General features: G+C 33.4%; 2 protein-coding genes across 4 annotated transcripts; one reads left to right on the forward strand and one right to left on the reverse strand.

Moving 5' to 3' along the window:
* Positions 1-440: 440 nt before the first annotated feature.
* On the forward strand, positions 441-19,751 carry LOC141712349 (protein FRIGIDA-ESSENTIAL 1-like). 3 transcript variants are annotated; one of them, XM_074515258.1, is made up of 5 exons: positions 441-552; positions 13,633-14,028; positions 17,324-17,435; positions 17,914-18,688; positions 19,440-19,750. In XM_074515258.1, the coding sequence occupies exons 3-5, from the start codon at positions 17,344-17,346 to the stop codon at positions 19,482-19,484; spliced, it is 912 nt and encodes a 303-aa protein (XP_074371359.1). In that variant the 5' UTR covers positions 441-552; positions 13,633-14,028; positions 17,324-17,343; the 3' UTR covers positions 19,485-19,750. The 3 variants fall into 3 exon arrangements, with proteins under 3 accessions (XP_074371359.1, XP_074371361.1, XP_074371360.1); XM_074515260.1 differs by lacking the exon at positions 13,633-14,028 and having other exon boundaries at positions 458-552; positions 19,440-19,751; XM_074515259.1 differs by lacking the exons at positions 441-552; positions 13,633-14,028 and adding an exon at positions 15,994-16,309.
* On the reverse strand, positions 6,422-6,895 carry LOC141714267 (uncharacterized). The gene has a single exon (XM_074517798.1). It carries the CDS (start codon positions 6,893-6,895, stop codon positions 6,422-6,424), a length of 474 nt encoding a protein of 157 aa, XP_074373899.1.
* Positions 19,752-21,470: the final 1,719 nt, after the last annotated feature.

Genomic DNA, 21,470 nt, shown 5'->3' on the forward strand with positions numbered 1-21,470 from the left:
AAGAGATGGAATAATTTAGATGAGAATATTCTGATTTAACTTGATTATAGGAAAAAAAATTAAAAAAATGATCTAGATTTTTTAATAATAAAATATAAAATGTTCAATAAAAAAATTTAGGGATTTTTTTAAAAATACCCATATTGAAGAAAATATTTTAAAAAAATATGATCGGCAACATTTGCAACATGATATGCAATTTCGATTAATCTCCTCTAGAATATTTGTAAACTCTTATCTAACTTCGATCAATCATCTCTGCTATTTTTATAAATAAGTTAAAAAACATTGATATTTTTGATAAATTTTAAAAAATTTAATCACGGGAGAATCTTATTTAAAACTCATTTATTTAGTTGACCAAGATAATTAGTTAATATTTCAATTTTTTATGTACCGTATAAAATAAATTTATAATAATTTTTGGTAAAAATACCCATCTCTATTCATCTGCCAGTACATGTTCGTCTCTATTGCTTCCTTCCTCCATGAATGGGGGACTCTCAAAGTCTTTCAGCTGGCCTGCTTTCTTGTGACCCCTTTCATTCTATGGTACGCTCTCCTGTTTCTTTTTTCTTGTCTTTACTATTTATATTTATGTATGTATGTATGTATGTACGTACTTGTTTGTTACTTTGTTGAGGTTTATGTTACATTTGTATTCATTAAACTTAATGTCTTTTTCTTAATTATAATATATATGATTTTAGGGAACTGTAATATATAATTTTATTGGGTTCAAGAACTAGGGATAATTGTAATTATGCTTACATTATTTCTAAGGACATTTTTTGTTACTAATAGTCAATCTTGTCAAACAATATTGCTTAATCATGATATTGTGCTGCAAAATAATTGGCCTTCTCTTCTAAAACCGGCCTGCTCCATGACAATTTACGTCTTTACGAGCTATATTAGAATGCTGAAGTGTTTGCGGAAAAGCCTAATATGTGTAATCTGCTTATTAAAATGCCTTCACATGAGGTTTAAGGTCCCTCTTCTATGAAAAGGGTCATGTGTAGGAATTCCCCTTCCCCACCCCTTTTATATAATATCTCCCTTTTATGAACAAGACGATCACATTCAGTTCAAAACCCACTTGTTGGGATCCGTAGTGGATTCATATGAGCCTATCTTTGAGGGAAAAGTTCAACCTTAGTTTTCGTTTTGTTATTTTGTTTGTACTTCTGTTTATTATTATTTTTCTTATTCACAAACGTGGGTTTCCAAGATTTAAACTTGAGACTTCATGACAAAAAGAGCTTTGATACCGTGTTACGTTATCAACTCTTCTATGCCTATGGTGTTTGTAACACCACTTGGTCAAAGAGCAGTGATGTGATGCGGAACAAAGAATTAAAATATTAGTTTGTAAATATTTTATATTATTAGTTAGGATTAGATTTAATGTAAGTTGAAGATATCAAAAGTGTTTTTATGTGGGATAAAAATGACTACAAACAATCACTATTCGGTATTGCGTATTATATATTTTTATAGTTATATTCTATATTTACACATGTTCACACACAAGCCGGGGGTCTTTTGGTAAACAACCTCTTCGGTTTTTTGGATGGGGAAGGCTGCGTACATAATACCCTCCCCAGACCCTGCTTTTGCGGGATATACTGGGTACGTTTGGTTTTGTTTTGTTTTAATATTATATTATATATGTTGGACTATTCTAGTTTATGATAGAAAATAAAAATATATTTTTTCCTTTATTAGAAGATTGTTACTTGAGGACTAAGTTTATGGATTTACTCTTATGTGGCTATACAAGATGATGTAATCTTTTATTATAAGAAGAATTGATGGATTATTAATAAATTGAGAATTGTTTCTTTTTTGTTATGGGTTGCGATCCTAACCAACTTTTCTTCTTCGGTTGAGAAATCCTAGGGTTGTGATTATTCTTTGGTTAGATCATCTAGGCGTGAATTTTCTGCGGTTAATCAACAAAATTCTATCATTTTACTTGTTTTAATACCTATCCTGCATCAAAGTGGTATCAAAGCTGATGTTCCTTTCCCAAACACCAGTAAACCAGCCTTTTTACTGCTTGTATGCCCATTCACACAACCCCTTGCCTTAAACCTTTATCAAACACCTTGCCTGCAATAAATAAATAAATAAATAACACATCTCAGCAGCCTCCAACAGCAGCGAAAACCACCATACCCTGTCCAGCAGCCGCCAGAATGCTACAAAACAGTCCCCGGGCATCCTGAAAGTTACAAACAGTACAGCCCCTAAATTTATCAGACCTTGCAAAATTGACCTTGAATTTACAATAGCTACTGCTAGCGAAGTAAACAACTGTTTTTGTATGTATTGTTAAACCTTGTGATCTTCGTTACTAAACATTAAGTTGCAGAAATGAAGGACAAGATGAAAGATAGAACATTCATTGATATTGAAGGTAGAGAGAACATTGTGAAAGATATTACAATCTGTTAGAGAGAGAAATGAATACTACAACTTGTTCTTATAACAAACTCCTTACTAACTAACGCTGATGTGGCATTCCCTTTGCTGCTTGTTTGTGTGTGCTGTATCCACTGCTGAGCTAGGCTGAGAATCAGAGTATATTCCAACATCCCCCTCAAGGCGGGAGAGGGAGACACTCCCAACTTGGACAACAAAGAATTGAACAAAACAGAAGGAGAAACTTTTGTAAACACATCAGCTATTTGAGATCTTGTAGGTAAATAAGTGAGTTGTAAAAGACCTTCCAAAACCTTGTCACGATTGAAGTGACAATCAAGCTCTATATGCTTGGTTCTCTCATGGAACACCGGATTCTGAGCAATGTGTAAAGCTGACTGATTGTCACAGTGCAAGACCACAGGTTTAAGAGCATTGACACCTAGTTCAGACAAGAGACGAACAACCCAAGTCACCTCTGCAGCAGCTGAGGCCATAGCACGATACTCAACTTCTGCAGAGGATCGAGACACCGTATTCTGCTTCTTAGACTTCCAAGTGACAGGAGAATTACCAAACAAAAGGATGTAACCTGTGACAGACCGCCTAGTATCAATACATGACGCCCAATCAACATCTGAAAATGCCTGGAGAGTGAGTCGATCAGAAGCTTGTAACAAAATACCTTGAGTCACTGTACCAGCCAAATAACGAAGAGTGTGTTTCAATGCAACCAAATGAGGAAAACGTGGAGAATGCATGAACTGACTAAGAACTTGCACAGTGTAAGACAAATCAGGACGAGTATTGGTAAGGTAACCAATCAAAGATCGATACAAATTAGGCTGATCAATCAAATCTCCATCAGTAAGGGAGAGTTTAAGATGAACAGGTAGGGGAGTAATAGTATGAGAAGAATTGTCAAAACCAGACTCAAGTAACAACTCATTGGCAAACTTCTGTTGAGATAAGACAATACCTGAAGCAGTTCTAGTAACCTCAATTCCCAAGAAAAAATGTAAATCACCAAGGTCTTTAATACCAAACTTACTGTCTAAATGCTGCTTGAGAGAGTGAATAGCCTGCAAATCATCACCAGTAAGGATCACATCATCAACATAAACAGCTGCTATACACATAACAGATCCTTGTCTCTTAATGAATAAGCTATAATCGTTTTTCGATTGCATAAAACCTTGACAAATGAGCTCTTCAACCAATTTGGCATGCCACTCCCTGGAGGCCTGCTTAAGACCATAGATGGACTTTCTAAGTAAACAAACCAGATTATGAGGGTTAGGTACCCCATCAGGAACCTGCATATAAACCACTTCTTTGAGAGTTCCATGCAAAAACGCATTATTTACATCAAGTTGATGTAACTCCCAGTTTCTACTAGCAGCCAAAGCCAACAGAATTCTAACAGTACTCATTTTGACTACTGGAGAAAAAGTCTCCTGGTAGTCAATGCCATGCTTCTGATTATAGCCTTTGGCTACTAAACGTGCTTTACAACGTTCTAAAGAGCCATCTGACTTCAACTTGACCTTAAAAACCCATTTGGAGCCAATTGGTTTCTTGTTAGCAGGTAAGGGAACAAGATCCCATGTGTTGTTGGTATGCAAGGCTTCCAATTCTTTTTGCATTGCTGCAATCCAAACTGGATTATTAGCAGCTTCTTTATAACTCAAAGGTTCCTTGATAGTACAAGCTGGTTGAATAGATGGAGTTTTGACAAGATTACACCAATGTGTAGAACATACAACAGTATTGCATTTATAAGATGAGAGATATGAAGGAGTTTTGTGAATTCTAGTGGACTTTCTGATAACAGGTAATTCAGTAGTTACATTCAAAGACTCATCAGTGCTCAAATCTTGAAGTACAGAAAAACTATTGGAAGTTGTGACACTAGTTGGAGTAGTAGAAGGAACACTATTAGGAACACCACTCCCTACAGATTGAGGATCTGAGCTAGGAGTAGAAGGAAAATTTATAGTATCATCTGAGTCATAGAATGAAGTAACAGAAGGCAAGTAAATAGTAGCAGGATAATCAGTAGGAAGAGATTGTGAATAGAAAGGGAAATGGGTCTCATGAAAAACTAAATCCCTTGAAACAAACACAGTGTCTCTGGAAAAATCAAACACTTTATACCCTTTCTGTGAAACAGCATATCCCAAGAAGACACAAGCTATAGCTCTAGGCTCAAATTTAGTTCTATGTTTAGAAATGGTAGAGGCAAAACACAAACTAACAAACACTCTAAAATGAGATAAGTCTGGAACATTACCAGTCAATCTGTAGTAAGGTGTATCATTATGAATGCTTTGCAAAGGAATTCGATTGAGAATGTATGCTGCACAAAGTATGTTTTCACTCCAATATTTTTCAGGAATCTTTGACTGAAAGAACAAAGCCCTGCCTGTTTCAAGTAGATGCCTATGTTTACGCTCCACCACACCATTTTGTTGTGGAGTGTAACTACAGGTGGTTTGATGAAATATACCTTGTTGCAGAAATAACTCTTTCATTAAACCCTGACATAGTTCAGGAGCATTGTCAGATTTGACCTTAACAATTTTAGCACTATATTGAGTTGCTACATGAGCAATGAAATCCTTGAAAACTTTAACACAATCTGTTCTATTTTTCAGCATATGCACCCAAGTAAACCTACTATAGTCATCAACTATAGTAAGAAATTGATTACAACCAGAATATGACTTGACCTTATAAGGCCCCCATACATCAATGTGAACAAGTTCAAAAGGAACAGTGGACTTGATTTCACTGTGAGAAAAAGAATTCCTAGCCTGTCTTGCTAAAGGACAAATCTGACAGATAAAGTTGGAAGTAGAATCTTTCACATTTGATAAACCAGAAATATGTTTCATTCTTGTAAAGGGCACATGACCTAATCTTAAATGCCAAAGTCTAATATCATCCTTGAAGCTGAGAAAACTTGATTTAGAAAGCACTTCTGCATCATGAACTACTGAAGTGCTGTATAGACCTCCTTGAAACTTACCAAGAAGAATTGGACTCTCTTTCAGCAAATGGTCCTGTAAGAAACAGGTATTACCATTAAAAACCACTGTACTATTCAAATCTTTACAAATCCTTTGTACAGAGAGCAAATTAAATTGAAACTGAGGTATGTGTAACACATTATGAAGAACAAGACCAGGATGGACTGTGACAGATCCTGTATGAACAATAGGTATTTGCCTTCCATCAGGAATGGTGATATACTCTTTAGTTCCTTCAACAGATTTATAGTTGTGAAATAGACTCAAATCAGAACAGATATGGTCAATAGCACCACTATCTATCAACCAACCACCTTTGTCAGATTTTTCAGCTGTCAAACAAAGCTTATCAGCAAGCAATGCATGATCATTTTGATTCTGAGAGTCAAAAACAGATTGTTTAGAAAGTAACTCCATCAGCTGTTGGTATTGAGCTACAGATATGGTAGGAGAATCAGCTTTAATATCTTGAGGCTCAGTCTGTGAAGTACCAATGGCAGCTGCTGCAACTTATCTTTAGAATTCTTAAAGTTTGGAGGATATCCATGGAGCTTGAAGTATCTGTCAACAGTATGACCAGACATTTTACAATTAGTACAAAAATATGATCCCCCTTTGGAATTAGAATTCCCTTTAAATCCAGGTTGTTTCTGAAAATTTCCTTGTTTGTGAAAACCTTTCCTGCCATCCACCATGAAAGCCAGTGTCTCATTTTGAGAAGTACTCTGTGAAAATTCCTGGTGCCTCTCTTCCTGAGAGAAAACTCTAAAAGCATTTGATAGAGTTGGTAGTGGCTGCTGCATTAAAATATTGCCTCTCACAGTGGCAAATCTATCATTCAACTTCATCATAAACTGCAATAGTCTGTGATCCTGCTGCATCTGCAATACCTTTTGAGTGACATTACATGTGCACTTGTGACATGTACAACATGGCAACGGACTAATATCACTCGTAGCATCCTAGAGAGCTTTAATCTCAGTGAAAAAATCTGACACATTCTTAGATCCTTGAGACAACTCAGACAATTGTTGCTCTAATGTGAATATTTGTGTCATTGAAGCATAACCAAACCTGTCCTCAAGGTCAAACCAAATCTCTCTTGCAGTTTTAAAGAACAGAACACTACGAGAAATTGAATCATCTATGTTGCAAAGTAACCATGAACACACCAGGTCATTACACCTTTCCCAAGCTTTATAATCCACAGAAGTAATTTCAGGTTTAGCAACTGATCCATCTACAAAACCTAGTTTATTCTTAGCTGACAAACTAAGCATCATAGATCTTTTCCAATTACTGTATCCAGATCCATTAAACTTGACTGAAACTAGTTGAGTTGTATTGGCATCAGATGGATGTATGTAAAACACACTGGAAACATCATGATTTGGTTGAACTAAAGGTCTAGTCCAAGGATTTGATGAAGCAGACATTGTGACTGTTTAGGTAATTTGATCGTGATTCAAGAACACAAAACTCTCAACAACTAACAATCACTGCTAGGTTAACAGAAATTAAGTACTGTAACAACAAAACGATATAGAATCTAGTAATAACAACTCAAGAAATTTCGAGAAGAGATCAAAGATGATCGAAATGAGATCGAGAAGGAGATCGCAGAAAAATCAATTTTAGCGAAAGAGATCAAAACAACACGCAGAAATCAGTACGATGAAGCAGACATTGTGACTGTTTAGGTAATTTGATCGTGATTCAAGAACACAAAACTCTCAACAACTAACAATCACTGCTAGGTTAACAGAAATTAAGTACTGTAACAACAAAACGATATAGAATCTAGTAATAACAACTCAAGAAATTTCGAGAAGAGATCAAAGATGATCGAAATGAGATCGAGAAGGAGATCGCAGAAAAATCAATTTTCGTGAAAGAGATCAAAATAACACGCAGAAATCAGTACGGAAGCTCAAAATCATCACAAAAAACACAGTAATTTCCACAAGAATGTGTATACTTCATCATGAATGATTCACAAAAGCATCAAAATTCAAGAAAACAGATCGAAAAGCACAAGAAAAGATAGAAAACACCTGATAAGAAGATAATAATGAAAGATCACGTAGTAATTATCGCTCTGATACCATGTTAAACCTTGTGATCTTCGTTACTAAACATTAAGTTGCAGAAATGAAGGACAAGATGAAAGATAGAACATTCATTGATATTGAAGGTAGAGAGAACATTGTGAAAGATATTACAATCTGTTAGAGAGAGAAATGAATACTACAACTTGTTCTTATAACAAACTCCTAACTAACTAACGCTGATGTGGCATTCCCTTTGCTGCTTGTTTGGCTGAGCTCATTGCTGAGCTAGGCTGAGAATCAGAGTATATTCCAACATGTATCTCGAGCAAAACAATATGAGATTAAGGAAGATGGAGAATAAGTTTGAGGATTTGGGTTTGCAAATGAAAGATGTGCAAGCAATAGTAAAAGTATTTATTGATCAACTTGGAGTGGGGCATAATCCTCCACCTCCACCTGTAAAACGCCCATCCTCGATAATTGAAAACAATATTCTTGAAGCTCCTAAAGTTCGGTATATCAACATTGTAAAACAAGAGCCTGATAAGAAGTCTATTCATTGTTTTAGCATTGAAGAAGAGGTGGAAGAGGTTGGTAAAAGTGATGAAGTTGAAAGAACATATTGACTTTTTACGCCTTAACAATGTATTAACAACCACTTTTGCATCAAAATATATTCTTTCATTGTTGATTCCCAAAACCATTTCTTTATGTGCTAATTCTTAAATTTTATAAAATTCGTGGACGAGTTTTTTGTCAAAGGAGAGCAGAATGATGCGGAACAAAGAATTAAAATATTAGTTTGTATATATTTGATGTCATTAGTTAGGATTAGATTTAATGTAATTTGTGATGTCGAGTATAAGATAATTAAATTAGTTGTTAAATACTTTATTATGTTATTTAGATATAAGTACGTTTTGAGTTAGTACTTTTATTATCTAGTTAGGAATATTCAATAAAATAAATATATATTTGGTAGTAGATAATTAATAGGTATCAATTATTGCTAAAATGATTTGTTTTCTTTTATCTTTGATTTGACTTAGTCTCCAAGTTACTTTTCCATCAAGTCTTGGGATTTCTATATAAACAATTGTAATCGTTTTTATTAAATAGAATTGATTAGTTATTGAATTGAGAATTGTTTCTCTCTTGTTATGGGTTGTGATCCTAACAAACTTCTCTTTTGCGGTTGAGAAATCCTAGGAGTAGTGATTCTTCTTCGGGTGGATCACCTTAGGTGTGGGTTTTCTGCGGTTAATCCACAATTATGTATCCTTTTACTTGTTTTAACCCTTGTCCTACTACATCAAGTGGTGTCAAGAGCCACTGTTACTTTACCTAAACCTACTTATCAAACACCTTGCCTATAATCTAACCAACAAAAAACGGGAAAAAAAGCCAGCAATCGCTACCAACAACTCCTTACTCACATCTCTAAATATGCAAGATATTAAACATCTAAAATATCAGCACAAAACATCATTACTAGAGCAGATGTTGAAGATATCAAAGGACATGAGTGCTAGATTGGAAAAGATGTAATTGGAAAAGATGCAACAAACTTGTGATTCTCTTAAGACGTTGACAAAAAGTACGAAAGAGCATGTGAAAACCGTAAAGAATCTCGAATCCGAGCAACAAATGGAGCATGATGTGCCACAAAAGGAGGATGACGAGTATGTTGAAATTGAGCAACCAAAGGAGCATGATGAGTTTACTTGTGGAAAAGAAATTCAAGCTAAAGTGAATCTTGTTGAGCAAATCGATTTTATAATTTCAAAATGGTTTTATGAAGTCAAGCGTGATAATATATATATCAATAGGTTCCACAAATTCATCACCATATCATATAGAGTTCTAGTCGAGGTTCATGGATTCTTCTTTATTATAAAACTCACGATCAAGTTTTTTTTAAAGAAGAGGCAAATGATGCGGAGGATAAAATAATTAAATTAGTTGTTAAATACTTTAATATGTTATTTAGGTATATGTACGTTTTCAGTTAGTACTTTTATCATGTAGTTAGGAGTATTCAAAAAAATTAATATATATTTGGGAGTAGATAATGGGTATCAAATATTGCTAAAAAGATTTGTTACCTTTATCTTTGGTTTTACTTAGTCTTCAAGTTACTTGTTCATCAAGCCTTGGGATTTCTATATAAACAATTGTAATCGTTTTGTTGAATAGAGTTGAATTATTATGAATTAAATCTGCGGATTTTGTGTGTTTTGCTAATTCTCTTTGGAGATAGGTGTTTATCCCATTGTTTAACCCTTATCCTACATCAATTTGTTTTAATATAAGATTTTATATATGTATGAATATTCTATATAATGATAGAAAATAGGAATATATTTGTTCCTTTTATTAGAAGATTGTTACTTAATGACTAAATATAGGGATTTACTCTTATGTGGCTATATAAGTTGATGTAATATTATAAAAATAATTGGTGGATTATTATTGAATTGACAATTGTTTCTCTTGTTATGGGTTGCGATCTTTCTGACTCTTCTTCGGTTGGATCGCGTAGACGTGGATTTTCTGCGGTTAATCCACATAATTCTATCATTTTACTTGTTTTTAATATCTGCCCTACATCATGATGTTATGTTAAGTTACATACTCTCCCGAAACTTTACTCCCTCCGTCCCATTTTATGTGACCTACTTTCCTATTTGGGATGTCCTGAAAAGAATGAACTCTACTATTCATGACAACAATCTTTAATATATAAAATATACTACCATGTACTTTAAAAGTACACATCGTCTGAGACAAGTGGATACAGTACATGCATTTAAACTAAAACACGTACCAAAACCATACAAACAAACTTAGTTACACTTGATTGCCCATAGCATACAAATATTTTTACAATGCTCTTCAAGAACACAAAAGTCATGCCTCCACCAAAGACATGTTTCTAGCAAAAGGTACGTTCTCTTACTAGTGTATCTACTGGGTTTGTAAAACAACAACTTGTTGGACATCAACAACATCACAAGTCATGGTCACAGGAAGATTACCCACACGAGCTAGCTGACCCTTACCAATGTGAGGCAATTTATACCTATTGTCGCCAAAAGACTTGATAATCTCAACCATGCATGGCTGGAGTGACAAAAACACATTATTAAGGTAGCATGGAGATAATTCATTGAAAGCCTTTTCTACAGCAGCTTGTAATTCATCGATATTTTTTGGAGCTTCTTGGTGTTGAAGTGTTTGTATTGATCTAAAAAAACCAAGATCCGGTACATTTAGATCTGGGCTATTTGGTGGTTGACAAACCAAGTTAATATCAAACCCATCTTGCTTTGCAGCACGTATAAATTCATCATCATCAATACTTATATGAGGCCTAGCATTATCTTGTTGGATGTGTATAGTTGGTGAGGATAAAAGAGGCCATTTCTGTCGAATTTGAGGTAAGACTTGATGGAGCAAACATGATCTATAAACATCTTTGGTAATCGATGTGCATGCCTTCGTTTCTAGTGTGCCGACGATCCTATTTTTACTACTTCTTTGAACTGGTTCTTTATACACAAACGGAAAAATTCCGATTTTACCATAAAACAATTTATTGTTATCCTGATCAAATTGAGGACGAGCAACCGCTGCGAGAAACATTATTTTTGTAATAAATCTTTTACTCTTGCAAGTTCTTACGGGATCGGTTTGCTCCGGTAATGGATAGTATCTCTCTGTTTCTTTGGTTTGAAAAAACCATTTTTCATCAATGTGCATGACATCAAACATCTCCTCAAACTCAGGCTTTGTATTCAATGATTCTCATTTGAGTTTTTTTAGACAAAATGCAAGCCTAGCCATTTTGTTTTCATTAGTAAGATGAGGTTTAATGGCATTAGTATGAGATCGAATATTACCTCCTTTGATTCGTCGGTGAAGTGTTGATTTATCCATGTTTAGAGCACATGCCAAGGATCGTATATTTGTTCGGCGACGTAATGGAACTTGTGAGACCTCATTCCGATCAATTTCAATCTTCTTCCGGCCTACTCTGCCCTTCAGTTTAGATGATACATCAAGTGGCAGTCCTCTACCAAAAGAGTTTTTAGATTGCAACCATATTCGTTGGATAGTACTCATAGAACATGAAAATTTATGACTAGCTTCAATCATCGAACCATTTTTTAATTTTCCATCTGAACCGTTTTACCATCTCAGCATACAAGTAGATGCATATAATGAGTTGGGTTAATATATAGAAATGGGTTTGACATGTATGAAATGGGTTTGGTAGAAATTTTGAGTAAATGGAAGGGAGATGTATATGCCGATCTTTTATGAAATAATGGCGCCACATCTATTTTTACTCTGTTGACCAAAAGAGAGGGAATATTGCCGCTCATTCTTTCACTCATAAGTCAAATGAGTATTTTTAATGAAAAAGTTGGCCACCTGTTAGTTTCTTAAACTTTGTGCATTATTGATCAGGTCACATAAACCTAGACATAGGAAGTAATATGTTAGAGAATCTTCAATAGGGGTTTCCAAGAGGTTGTCAAAGTTAAAGCGGTAAGGCACTCTTGATTGCATGCCATTAGAGTTGGTGGTTTTCCATGGAGTTTCCAACCAATGTTGCCAACTTTTGGTAACTTCCCGAAATTGGTAAAATACATGTACAAGTGCAAAAAATATATATCATTATTACTTTTCGTTATTTAAGAGTCATTTGCAATTTAATTTAAAGGACCACATAGGCAGTTTTCAAAGGTTGCTAACTATTAAAGTACAATATTGTAAATTGATATGGAAGTTGGTTACAATAAAAAATTAATATATATGATGATTTGACAAGAGTTGACAACTATCTTGGCAACCTCGTCGGAGATGTTCTAAGAGACTCTTAGTTTACTCTCTTAATAAAATATAATAAAAGTGGCTCCTAGTAGTTTGTAATGGATTCATCTCCGGTAATAGTATTAGGTCCCCTCCTTCTTTAAGGTTTTATAATTTAAAGTACTTTGAGTCCACAAGTGTATTGGAAAAATGGAGGGAAAGGAGATTGTCTTTATTTTATTAAAATAAAAAATAGAACTTCTTGTCAATAAAATAAAATAAAAAAGAACTTGAGAGTGATTAGAGGCTCTTTGTAAAGGAGAGAATCCGAGCTCTTTTAGTGACCCGAGAAAGCACTAAAAGCATATGCACCGCAATGAATTTTTAATGGATTCAAGAGCATTTTTGATGGATCAAAACAAAAATGGTATGCATCGGTCCTGTTTTAAGTCCATCAATTATCAAAGTTCCGTCCATTCATTAATATGAACTTTGGTGTTTAAAGGAATTCACAACGAACATCAATTTGATGGGATCCACATATTTTCACTTTTCAAGCGGTTACACGTTTTTGTTGCCGGTTAGCTTATTTATTTTTATTAATTATTTTAAAAAAAATTATTGAATTGTTAAAGCTTTTTTAATAGATTAAATTATTTGAAGCTTGATTATTTTTTTATATAAAATTTTGGTTACTCTATATTTTTAATTGACTATTAAAAGAATTTGATTTTTTTAGTAAGGATATAGTAAAAGGTAAATGAAGAAATTATTGTTCAATATTTAAATACATGTTAAAATTTTAATGCAAAATATTTAATTTAATTTTTACTGATTTAAAATGTATAAACTTTTGATTTAAAAAAAAATATCATTCAAATTTTAATCGTATAAATTGTCTTTTAGATTTAAAAGTATGGTGTAGTTAAAAATGATATCTATATTTTATTGAATATAAAATATCTACTATTATGTAATTATTCATTTGAGAAACAGTAATCAAAGAATTGATTGAGTTCCCGGTGCACGAAATTAACAATAAAAGTTGATTTAGCCTGAATAGTAATTGACCCCATTCATTCTATCCACGAATTGATGAAACAGTGCTCCTTGCGGGTGAATATGTTACTTTGTATGTAAATAACGTATATGAATTACTAGTCTAACTCTGGTTTCTTCCTAAAAGATTTTTTTGTTGTATTTCATCTCTGCCGCCATATGTTGATTAATTTGAGATTTATGACTTGATTTTAAAGTTTCATTTGTTTATTACTCCTAATGTTCTATTTCTTGGAATCGGAAAGGCCAATTGTATAGAAGAAAAAATATTTGGAAATGGCCAAGATGGCAGACCGGCACCTCAACAACAAAATGGTGCACTGGCTAAACAAGAAAGCAGCACATCACTCCTACTGTTACAAGCTGATGTTTGCAACTGAAGGAAAGCAAGCTGATGTTTGCAACTGAAGGAAAGCAGTACTAGACTTCAAACCTTAAGGACTTATTCGAATCTCAATTCGTATATCAAATCTATTGGCAGCCGTGCTATTGGCTCTTTTTGCAAAAATGAAAACTGAAGGATCTCTTTCTTTGCTTTGACTTCTCTCTACTGGTCCATTAATGGCAAGCTGTCTCAGTCTTTCACTTACATATTCAGCTCGACTCATATTCCTTTTGAGTCCACACTTGATATTTCTTTGGTGAGTTTTTTAATTAATTTTTTTTACCATGATGTAATTTCTTTGATTTTTATTATGGTAGAATCTCTGTTTTTTTTGTATAGCTTTACTTATGATATATATTCATATATCTCTCCTTTGTTACATTCATGAGGTTTCTATTATATGTTTAGTGATTGAAGTTTAAACTTGATGCTTTTTGCTTAACTGAAATAGTAACTGCTGAAATTGAGCTGTAATATGACTATATGAGGAAACTAGTTTTTCTTGTTTCAAGAATCGAGATAATTTTAAACATGCATATACGTTTTGGAGCAGATTTTGATATTAAATTATATGTTCAACTTTACTTCTCTTTATTGAAAGTGAAACCTGTCAAACAACATTGCTTGTCTGTAATTTTTCTTTGGTAAAACTGGCCTGATAATTGGGTTTTATATCAAAGTGCCCACTGTTTTTGTCAAAAACTATCAAGTGGCTACCCTATCTCCACGGGGACTCGTTTTGGCCACTAGAATCAATATATATATATCAATCTGTTAAATATTGAAAACAAATAACTAAAAATTAATGGAATCCTGATTGGGAAATTATGAGCGAGCCACATGGATAACAAAAAAGAACTATATGCTTCTATGTTGTTAATTCCTCTAACAAACCCATCATCGTTTCATTACAATTTAGGTCAATGTTTTTTCAAGATTTATCATAGTGATTATAGTGGCCAAAACGAGTCCCCGTGGAGATCGGGTAGCCACTGGATAGATTTTAAGTGTTGGAAGAAGGGTTAAGATGCATCTTTGTATCATGCTAGATACTATGTCACTCACTTTATAATTCATTTTATGGGATCGTCTATTGTGGAACTAGGAGACTACGTACAGTGGATCACTAGCAGTCTATCTCTTTCTCATTTTTTCTTGCTGAGAATAGTGGGATCCGGAATTCGAACTCGAAACTGTTAGGTCAAAAGAGCTCTGATACTGTGTTAATGTGTTTACTGTTTAGTTATCTCCCTCACCAGTCTGTGTGGTACCATGTTTAACTACAGTCTCCCGGGAAACTTTAAAATGCTAGGATCAGAGATTAATGTGTGTATCATGCATTTGCATTAATAATACCCTATTTATGGTTTCTAAATTGAAGATTGTCCTATGCAGTTGTTTCTTTTTTTTCCCAGCATAATGTTAAATAGTTTAACATTTGTTTAAGACTTTTAAATTTAAGGTATCACTGTTCTCACTCCTGATTGTTACAAGCTGATGTTTGCAATTAGGAGAAGTAGCGAAAGATTTCATACCTCAAAAAACATAAATGTATGTTGTGGGGAAGGTTAGTTTTTATACGAAAGATAACACAATGCTACTGAAGTAGTCACCTAGCTGTCTAGGATATTCAACATAGGGCTGGAAATTGATAGCGACGATCCGCCAACCGGTTTATAACTAGCTCAAAAATATGATAAACATATCATATATGTTTTGTGGATGGGATATCGAATTTGAGAAATGTATAATTCCATACATACATCCATACATCTGCTCAAATTAAATAGTTCCATACTCTATATTAAATAGTCCTACCTAAATATTGTTCATGACAAAGATCTGGTCCAAATCGGAATATGGATTATATTTATGCCCCATTGTGTTACTAGCTTAGTAGCCCTTTTTACATTATCCTTAATATATTTTAAGGGTTTTAGTTTTCAATCCATATGATTTTTCTATTAGAGGGATGAACCGGTTGTCAACCTATAATCAATTTTACGTACTTGGAACATCATATGTCTAAGGTTTGGTCTAGTGTTGTTTCTGGTCACCCTTTATAAAGTTGTTTCTGCACTCTTAAAAAAAGTGCACTACAATTGTTCTGCACATTTTTCACATTTTCAATATTTTATTGTTAGTGTTCTCACTCTAAAAAGTGTTCGCAGTCCAGCGTGACCCTATATATATATATAAATAAAGAATTTTTAGTTTTCTAAATGGGAGGTTGCGTAGGTGCGGGGTTAAACATGCTTTGGTCAGTTGACGTGGCACAAAACAGAAAGAAGCGATTTCTAGAAAGAAGAAAAAACAAATAAGCAACATTATAAGTAAATTGGCTTAGATACATCATTTTTCTATAAAGGGGCCAGGGATTATAGATTCCGGCTGTCAATATTTAGCAACACACATCGAAATTCACGATCCCACCACCGATCTTACATCTGTTCTTCGCCTACCACCTCCACCATACCGATCTAAGCTCATCGCAAAATATCAGACATTGCCCAATCACTTCGTTCTTGTGTTTTGAAGTAAGTCCCATCAATGAACATTTTTGCCCAATTTTAGTAAATTCGGCTTGTTTATTTCTTACCAACTCTTACATTAATGGAGGACTATCTAACCTTCGAGCATTTATTGTTTTTCCTCGCATGTTAATTTTTTTATTATTTCTTGTGATCTCTTCTTGTTGCTGATAAATTCTGCTTGTTTGTACGTTTTCTACTCGGGATTGGTTATTATTGTTTTTCGCCACTTGTTTTCTCTGGTTTCGATTCTCGCTCTCCGCGAGATTTATGTAAGAATGGATCTTATTAGCTTATAAGCTATACTAAAAAAAAAAGAAATTGCATGCTTACTGATTATTTAATGCCACTTTTTTCACCACTGAAATAGTAACTGCTGTAATTGAACTGTAATTCCATGATTTTGAAATAAGGTTAAAATAACAAATACAAGTTTGGAGGTGATTATCACCTAAATTTTCTTGTTTTAATTCATGTCCTCATTCATGGCATAAGTTTTGTCAATGTTGTTTAGCTTTTAATTCTGTGTGGCAGAAGGAGTAACTTTGCTTAGTCGACCTTGTCCGTGTGTGCTTTTATTGATTGCATATTGTTTTTTCATTTGTATATATATAGGTTTCTCATTATTCATTACTATCTCTGCAGCCCTTCTCTATTTTGAAATCCAAGTTAACTGTGTTGAAGTATATTATTAGCAATAGTTAAAGTTTTCGATTCCCACCTACTGCCTCTGGCTTGACTCTCAATAGTTTGACCAAATCATTAATTTATTGAATCATGTAATGATGTATATTACGGTGTGTTGAAATTAATGGTAGGAAAATGGTGGAAGGAGTGTCATTTTTCTCAAGAAATATTTAGCAAGTCCGAAGATGTCTGTATCAATTTTACTTGGCTGTTTGAAAGTCAGTTTGAATCATGATAATCTGTATCACGATATGAACTTTAAAGCAGATTTGTACAAGACATAGTCATTTACTTTTGAAATTCGTTTATATATTGAATTTCTTCTTTAACCAGGCCATCACAACATTATTTGGATGGATTTGCCTGCTTTTGATGAGAATGGTAAGACTTGCAAAGCCACAAATTGCGGCACCACAAAGTATGATTTGGGAGAGAATTCAAGCGGGTATGACCTTTACTTGCATTCTGATGCTAAAACCTGTTTTTAAATTATAGAAAGCTGAAGAAATTATTGTGTTTTTAATTTGTTTGAGACTCTTTAATTTCTATCACATGGCACAGTGATTCATAGAGTTTATCCAAATTTATTACAAAGACAATGTTTTTGGCAAATAATTGTTCATGACTTTATGTTGGGATCAAGTCTTGAAAAGATACATCCCTCGTATAGTTTATTTTATTTTGAAGTTCGTAATGGAGAAGTAAAATGAGTGCTTATTCTATGTTCATTTTTTCATTATTCTGAAGCCTTGTATTTTGTATGTACATTAGCTATAGTATCAGACTTTTAATGCATGATTACTGATTACTGTATCGATGAAGATAAAAAGAGACTTGAGCTTGTAAACCCCCCCCCCCCCCCAAGTGTAAATAAAATCTGGTTTGTATGTATGTTAAATACATGTGATCATTTTTGTCTACAGAATAAGCAAGGCACGTAGGAATCGTCCCTGCAAGTACTTCGCTTCTGGGTACTGTCGTCGTGGAAATTATTGCTGGTTTTCTCATTATTATCAGAAACCCTACAATTTTAATAACTACAAAACATATGACCAAATAAAATATAAGCATAGTCGAGTATATATAGTTCCAGGCAGAGAAGGTTTAAAATGTAGTGGAACTGTTTCTGGTCCCGATATTGCAGCTGCATCAGGTCAGTACGATCCATTAACTGATAGTTGGGATCTGATTAGGTCAATAATCAGTGAGCAGGAAGCTGAAGCGGAATTAGGGTTATCCCGTACTGACGATCTAGATGGTGATGGTCTGCATGGGACCGACTCTAATGATGTTGAACTGATGGCAGCGAATGTTGAAAGACATCAGTCAAGTGAAGAACAATTTCCTGACTGTACGGATGAGATACAAAATATTTTGAAGGATGAGGAAATGACAGAAAGGAAAGATGGAAGTAAAGTAGTTAATACTGAGGGAAATGCCAAGGCTGATGATAGAGAGAGAATCACTAATGGAAAAGGCCTACGTGCCTTTAAGTTTGCGCTTACTGATTTTGTTAAGGGGCTTTTGAGCCCAACGTGGAACCAACAGAAAATCGACAGAGAGACTTACAAAACAATCTCCAAGAAAGTAGTAAAGAAGGTGATTTTCAGTGTCCAGAGCACTCGTGTACCTCAGACACAAGAAGACATCAACCATTATCTGGCTGTTTCAAAAGCAAAAATCTCAAAACTCGTACAGGTTTGTAAGGATCTGCTAAAGTCAATTAAATTTCATCCTTAATTTTTCATTCAACTTTAAAGATCCGTTTCAAATAATCTAACTTTTCTTAGGGTTATCTTTTCTGTTTGCATAAAGTCCAGTTAGATTTTCCAGAGGTCTGAACTGATATTTTGGTGGCTTGAATTTTCCCTAGTGTTCTTTATGGTCTTAATAGTCTTTCTCCTTTCCAAGTTTTATAAGTATTATTTGGCTTATGCTTCTTGCCATACTAATGATTTTGAATATATTGGCTGAGTTATGCAGGTAAATTCTTGAGACTATTTGATGTGGTGTTTTTTGTTTGTTTTGACTCAATAATATGTACTACTATCCAGTATTCCAGTATCATTATTTAAACTGCTTGGTTATTGTTTTTGGTTTCATTTCTTTAAACAGTACAGTTTATCTTCTGTCATAAACGAATCTTCTGAATAACAAATCTTCAGGTCTCTCTCGCAAGAATTATGTTATAGTTGTTTCTATCTTCTCGTCTTAGAGCGTAAGTATGATTTGTACTGAGTTGTTTGTTTAACAGTTGCATACCTTTAGTTTCGCATGTTACTCTTTTTTCTTTGTTTGATTGGGAGTTGCCTGTGTCATATCATAAATAAATCATATCATTACATGTGAACGGCTATGTTTAGTTAAAAACCATGGGTTCTCCAGCTTTCAGTGCAACAAGTTATTTTAGGTTTCTAAGTTCTAACTCTGGTAATTTTTCATTTTGCAGGCATATTTAGAGATGGTTAAGAAAGGAAAAGCTATTGTTGCATGAAAGTTTCAAGGGCTTCTTAGCCATTTTGTCGGAGGGTCGTGGTACTTTAAATTTAGTTATGTCCTGTTACAAACGCATTTTAATGTATTTTCTAAAACATTTTTAACGTCTGTTTGGAATATTGCCTGTTTGGAATATTGCATTACTCTATTATAATTATGTACTGTACTGAATTATAAAAAAAATTACAAGCTAGTTTTTATTACTTGATTTTTATTTTGATAGAGAGGAATAGGAGCGTATGCCAATTGCCAACTTGGCTATTATCTGTAATTAATTTATCATCATTACAAAATTATATGGGATTTTTTATTTTTGGCCAGTATACCTTTCTGTCGTAGAAGATTTTTAATTATTTTGATTTACTTTACTCAGAAATTACGATCAATAATAGAGTTATATTTGATTTATTTTTCAAGGTTATATATGAATTTTTTATTTAAGCTACTTAATGGAACTTTTTCCAAACAACATGAATATATACTATCTCCGAACCTTAAAACATTTCCTATTTGTGTTGTACACGTTTGTCAATGCACATTTTTTATTGTTAATATTTTTAATTTCGTATTAGTATTAAATATAAAAATTTCATCGTATTAAAGTACTTATAAATACGAATATTTGATTTTGATCTTATAGAATATACGTAAATTAATAATTAATCGCTTAACATGAACAGTGTTTGAAATCAAAATAGGAAAAGTTTTATGAGACGGAGTGAGTAATAAATACAAAGTATATTTAATCTGGTACTGTTCAGATTTTTCTTCTCAATTTTTTAAATTAATTATAGTGATATATATGTATTTTTGATTTGAGCAATTTAACCGAATAGTTTGTTAAATACTATTGACACATCTTAAAAACTTTGGTCGAAAATCATAAATAACTGGATTTTTTAGTTAGTTTTTAGAAAGAAGTCAGGTCTTGAATGAGTTTTTAAGGAAGAGGAAAGAATGAATTATCTATAATCAAGTGTGCATGTACTATGTTGGGCTTTGACCCTTTTAATATTGGATATTTTTTGCCAAAATTTTGTAAATTGTTATTTTGATAATCAGGAGATAAAAATGTCATTTTTTTTTTCAAAAGGAAATACAAAGTACATTTGTTATACTACTCAAAAGTCAAAACACTTGCCAGTTTATACATTAGACCTCGAAACTTTCAATAGATTTCGAACGGGTTAATAGACATATTCATCACTATACTCGTTAAAAACTTTCAAGTGGATCACTAAATTAAAAAAGCTTACAATTGCATTACTGAACAGCTAGTACCTATCAATTACATCATTGTACTTGCAAATAATTGTGAGTGACGTTAAAATTCTTAGACTTTTGACGGAGAGCCGTTAATATTTGCCACATAAGTAGCCAAGCAGGCATTCACAGCACCAAGACCCAAAAAGAAGTGAAAAAATGCTAATGAACTTTATTTTAATAGTTATGTTAGTATTTTTTATTGAAATGTCTATGCTAGAACAAGACAATATGACTTAATATTTTGTGACTTTAAATCTTTTGTGATTTGTTCAAAGTCTTGAATGGGGGCTTTAAATATTATTATTTTTTATCATTATTTTTTATTCAGTAAGACTTTTAAATATTACTTTAAATGTTTATCATATGTGAATAACAAGAAGCAAAAATGAAGAATATACGCCTGTATAGGTAAACCCAAAAATGAAGAAAAAGGTTGTTCCATTTTATTGGATACTTTGCCATGTAATCACTCCAAGTCAGCAAACTGTCAAAAATTGTAACGGGACTGACGGACATGACTAGCTTGAAAGTTTTAAGTTGTTCAGTGATGCGATTGTAAGCTTTTTTAACTTAGTGACCCACTTGAAAGTTTTTAACGAGTACAGTGATGAATATGCCTATTAACCCGATTTCAAACTAGATATCTTTAAATTTCTAATCCTTAATAAAGAGATGATAATTAAATTGGGAATTTTGTTGGAGAGGATATAAGATGTTT

The sequence above is a fragment of the Apium graveolens genome, chromosome 3 (assembly GCF_009905375.1).
Source record: "Apium graveolens cultivar Ventura chromosome 3, ASM990537v1, whole genome shotgun sequence".
Classification (NCBI taxonomy): domain Eukaryota; kingdom Viridiplantae; phylum Streptophyta; class Magnoliopsida; order Apiales; family Apiaceae; genus Apium; species Apium graveolens.

Coding starts and splice junctions, on each gene's coding strand:
- LOC141712349 (XM_074515258.1), top strand. CDS start 17,344: ATGGATTTGCCTGCTTTTGATGAGAATGGTAAGACTTGCAAAGCCACA. Junction 17,436..17,913: donor TTGGGAGAGAATTCAAGCGG/GTATGACCTTTA, acceptor TTTTGTCTACAG/AATAAGCAAGGCACGTAGGA. Junction 18,689..19,439: donor AAATCTCAAAACTCGTACAG/GTTTGTAAGGAT, acceptor TTCATTTTGCAG/GCATATTTAGAGATGGTTAA.
- LOC141714267 (XM_074517798.1), bottom strand. CDS start 6,895: ATGTCTGCTTCATCAAATCCTTGGACTAGACCTTTAGTTCAACCAAAT.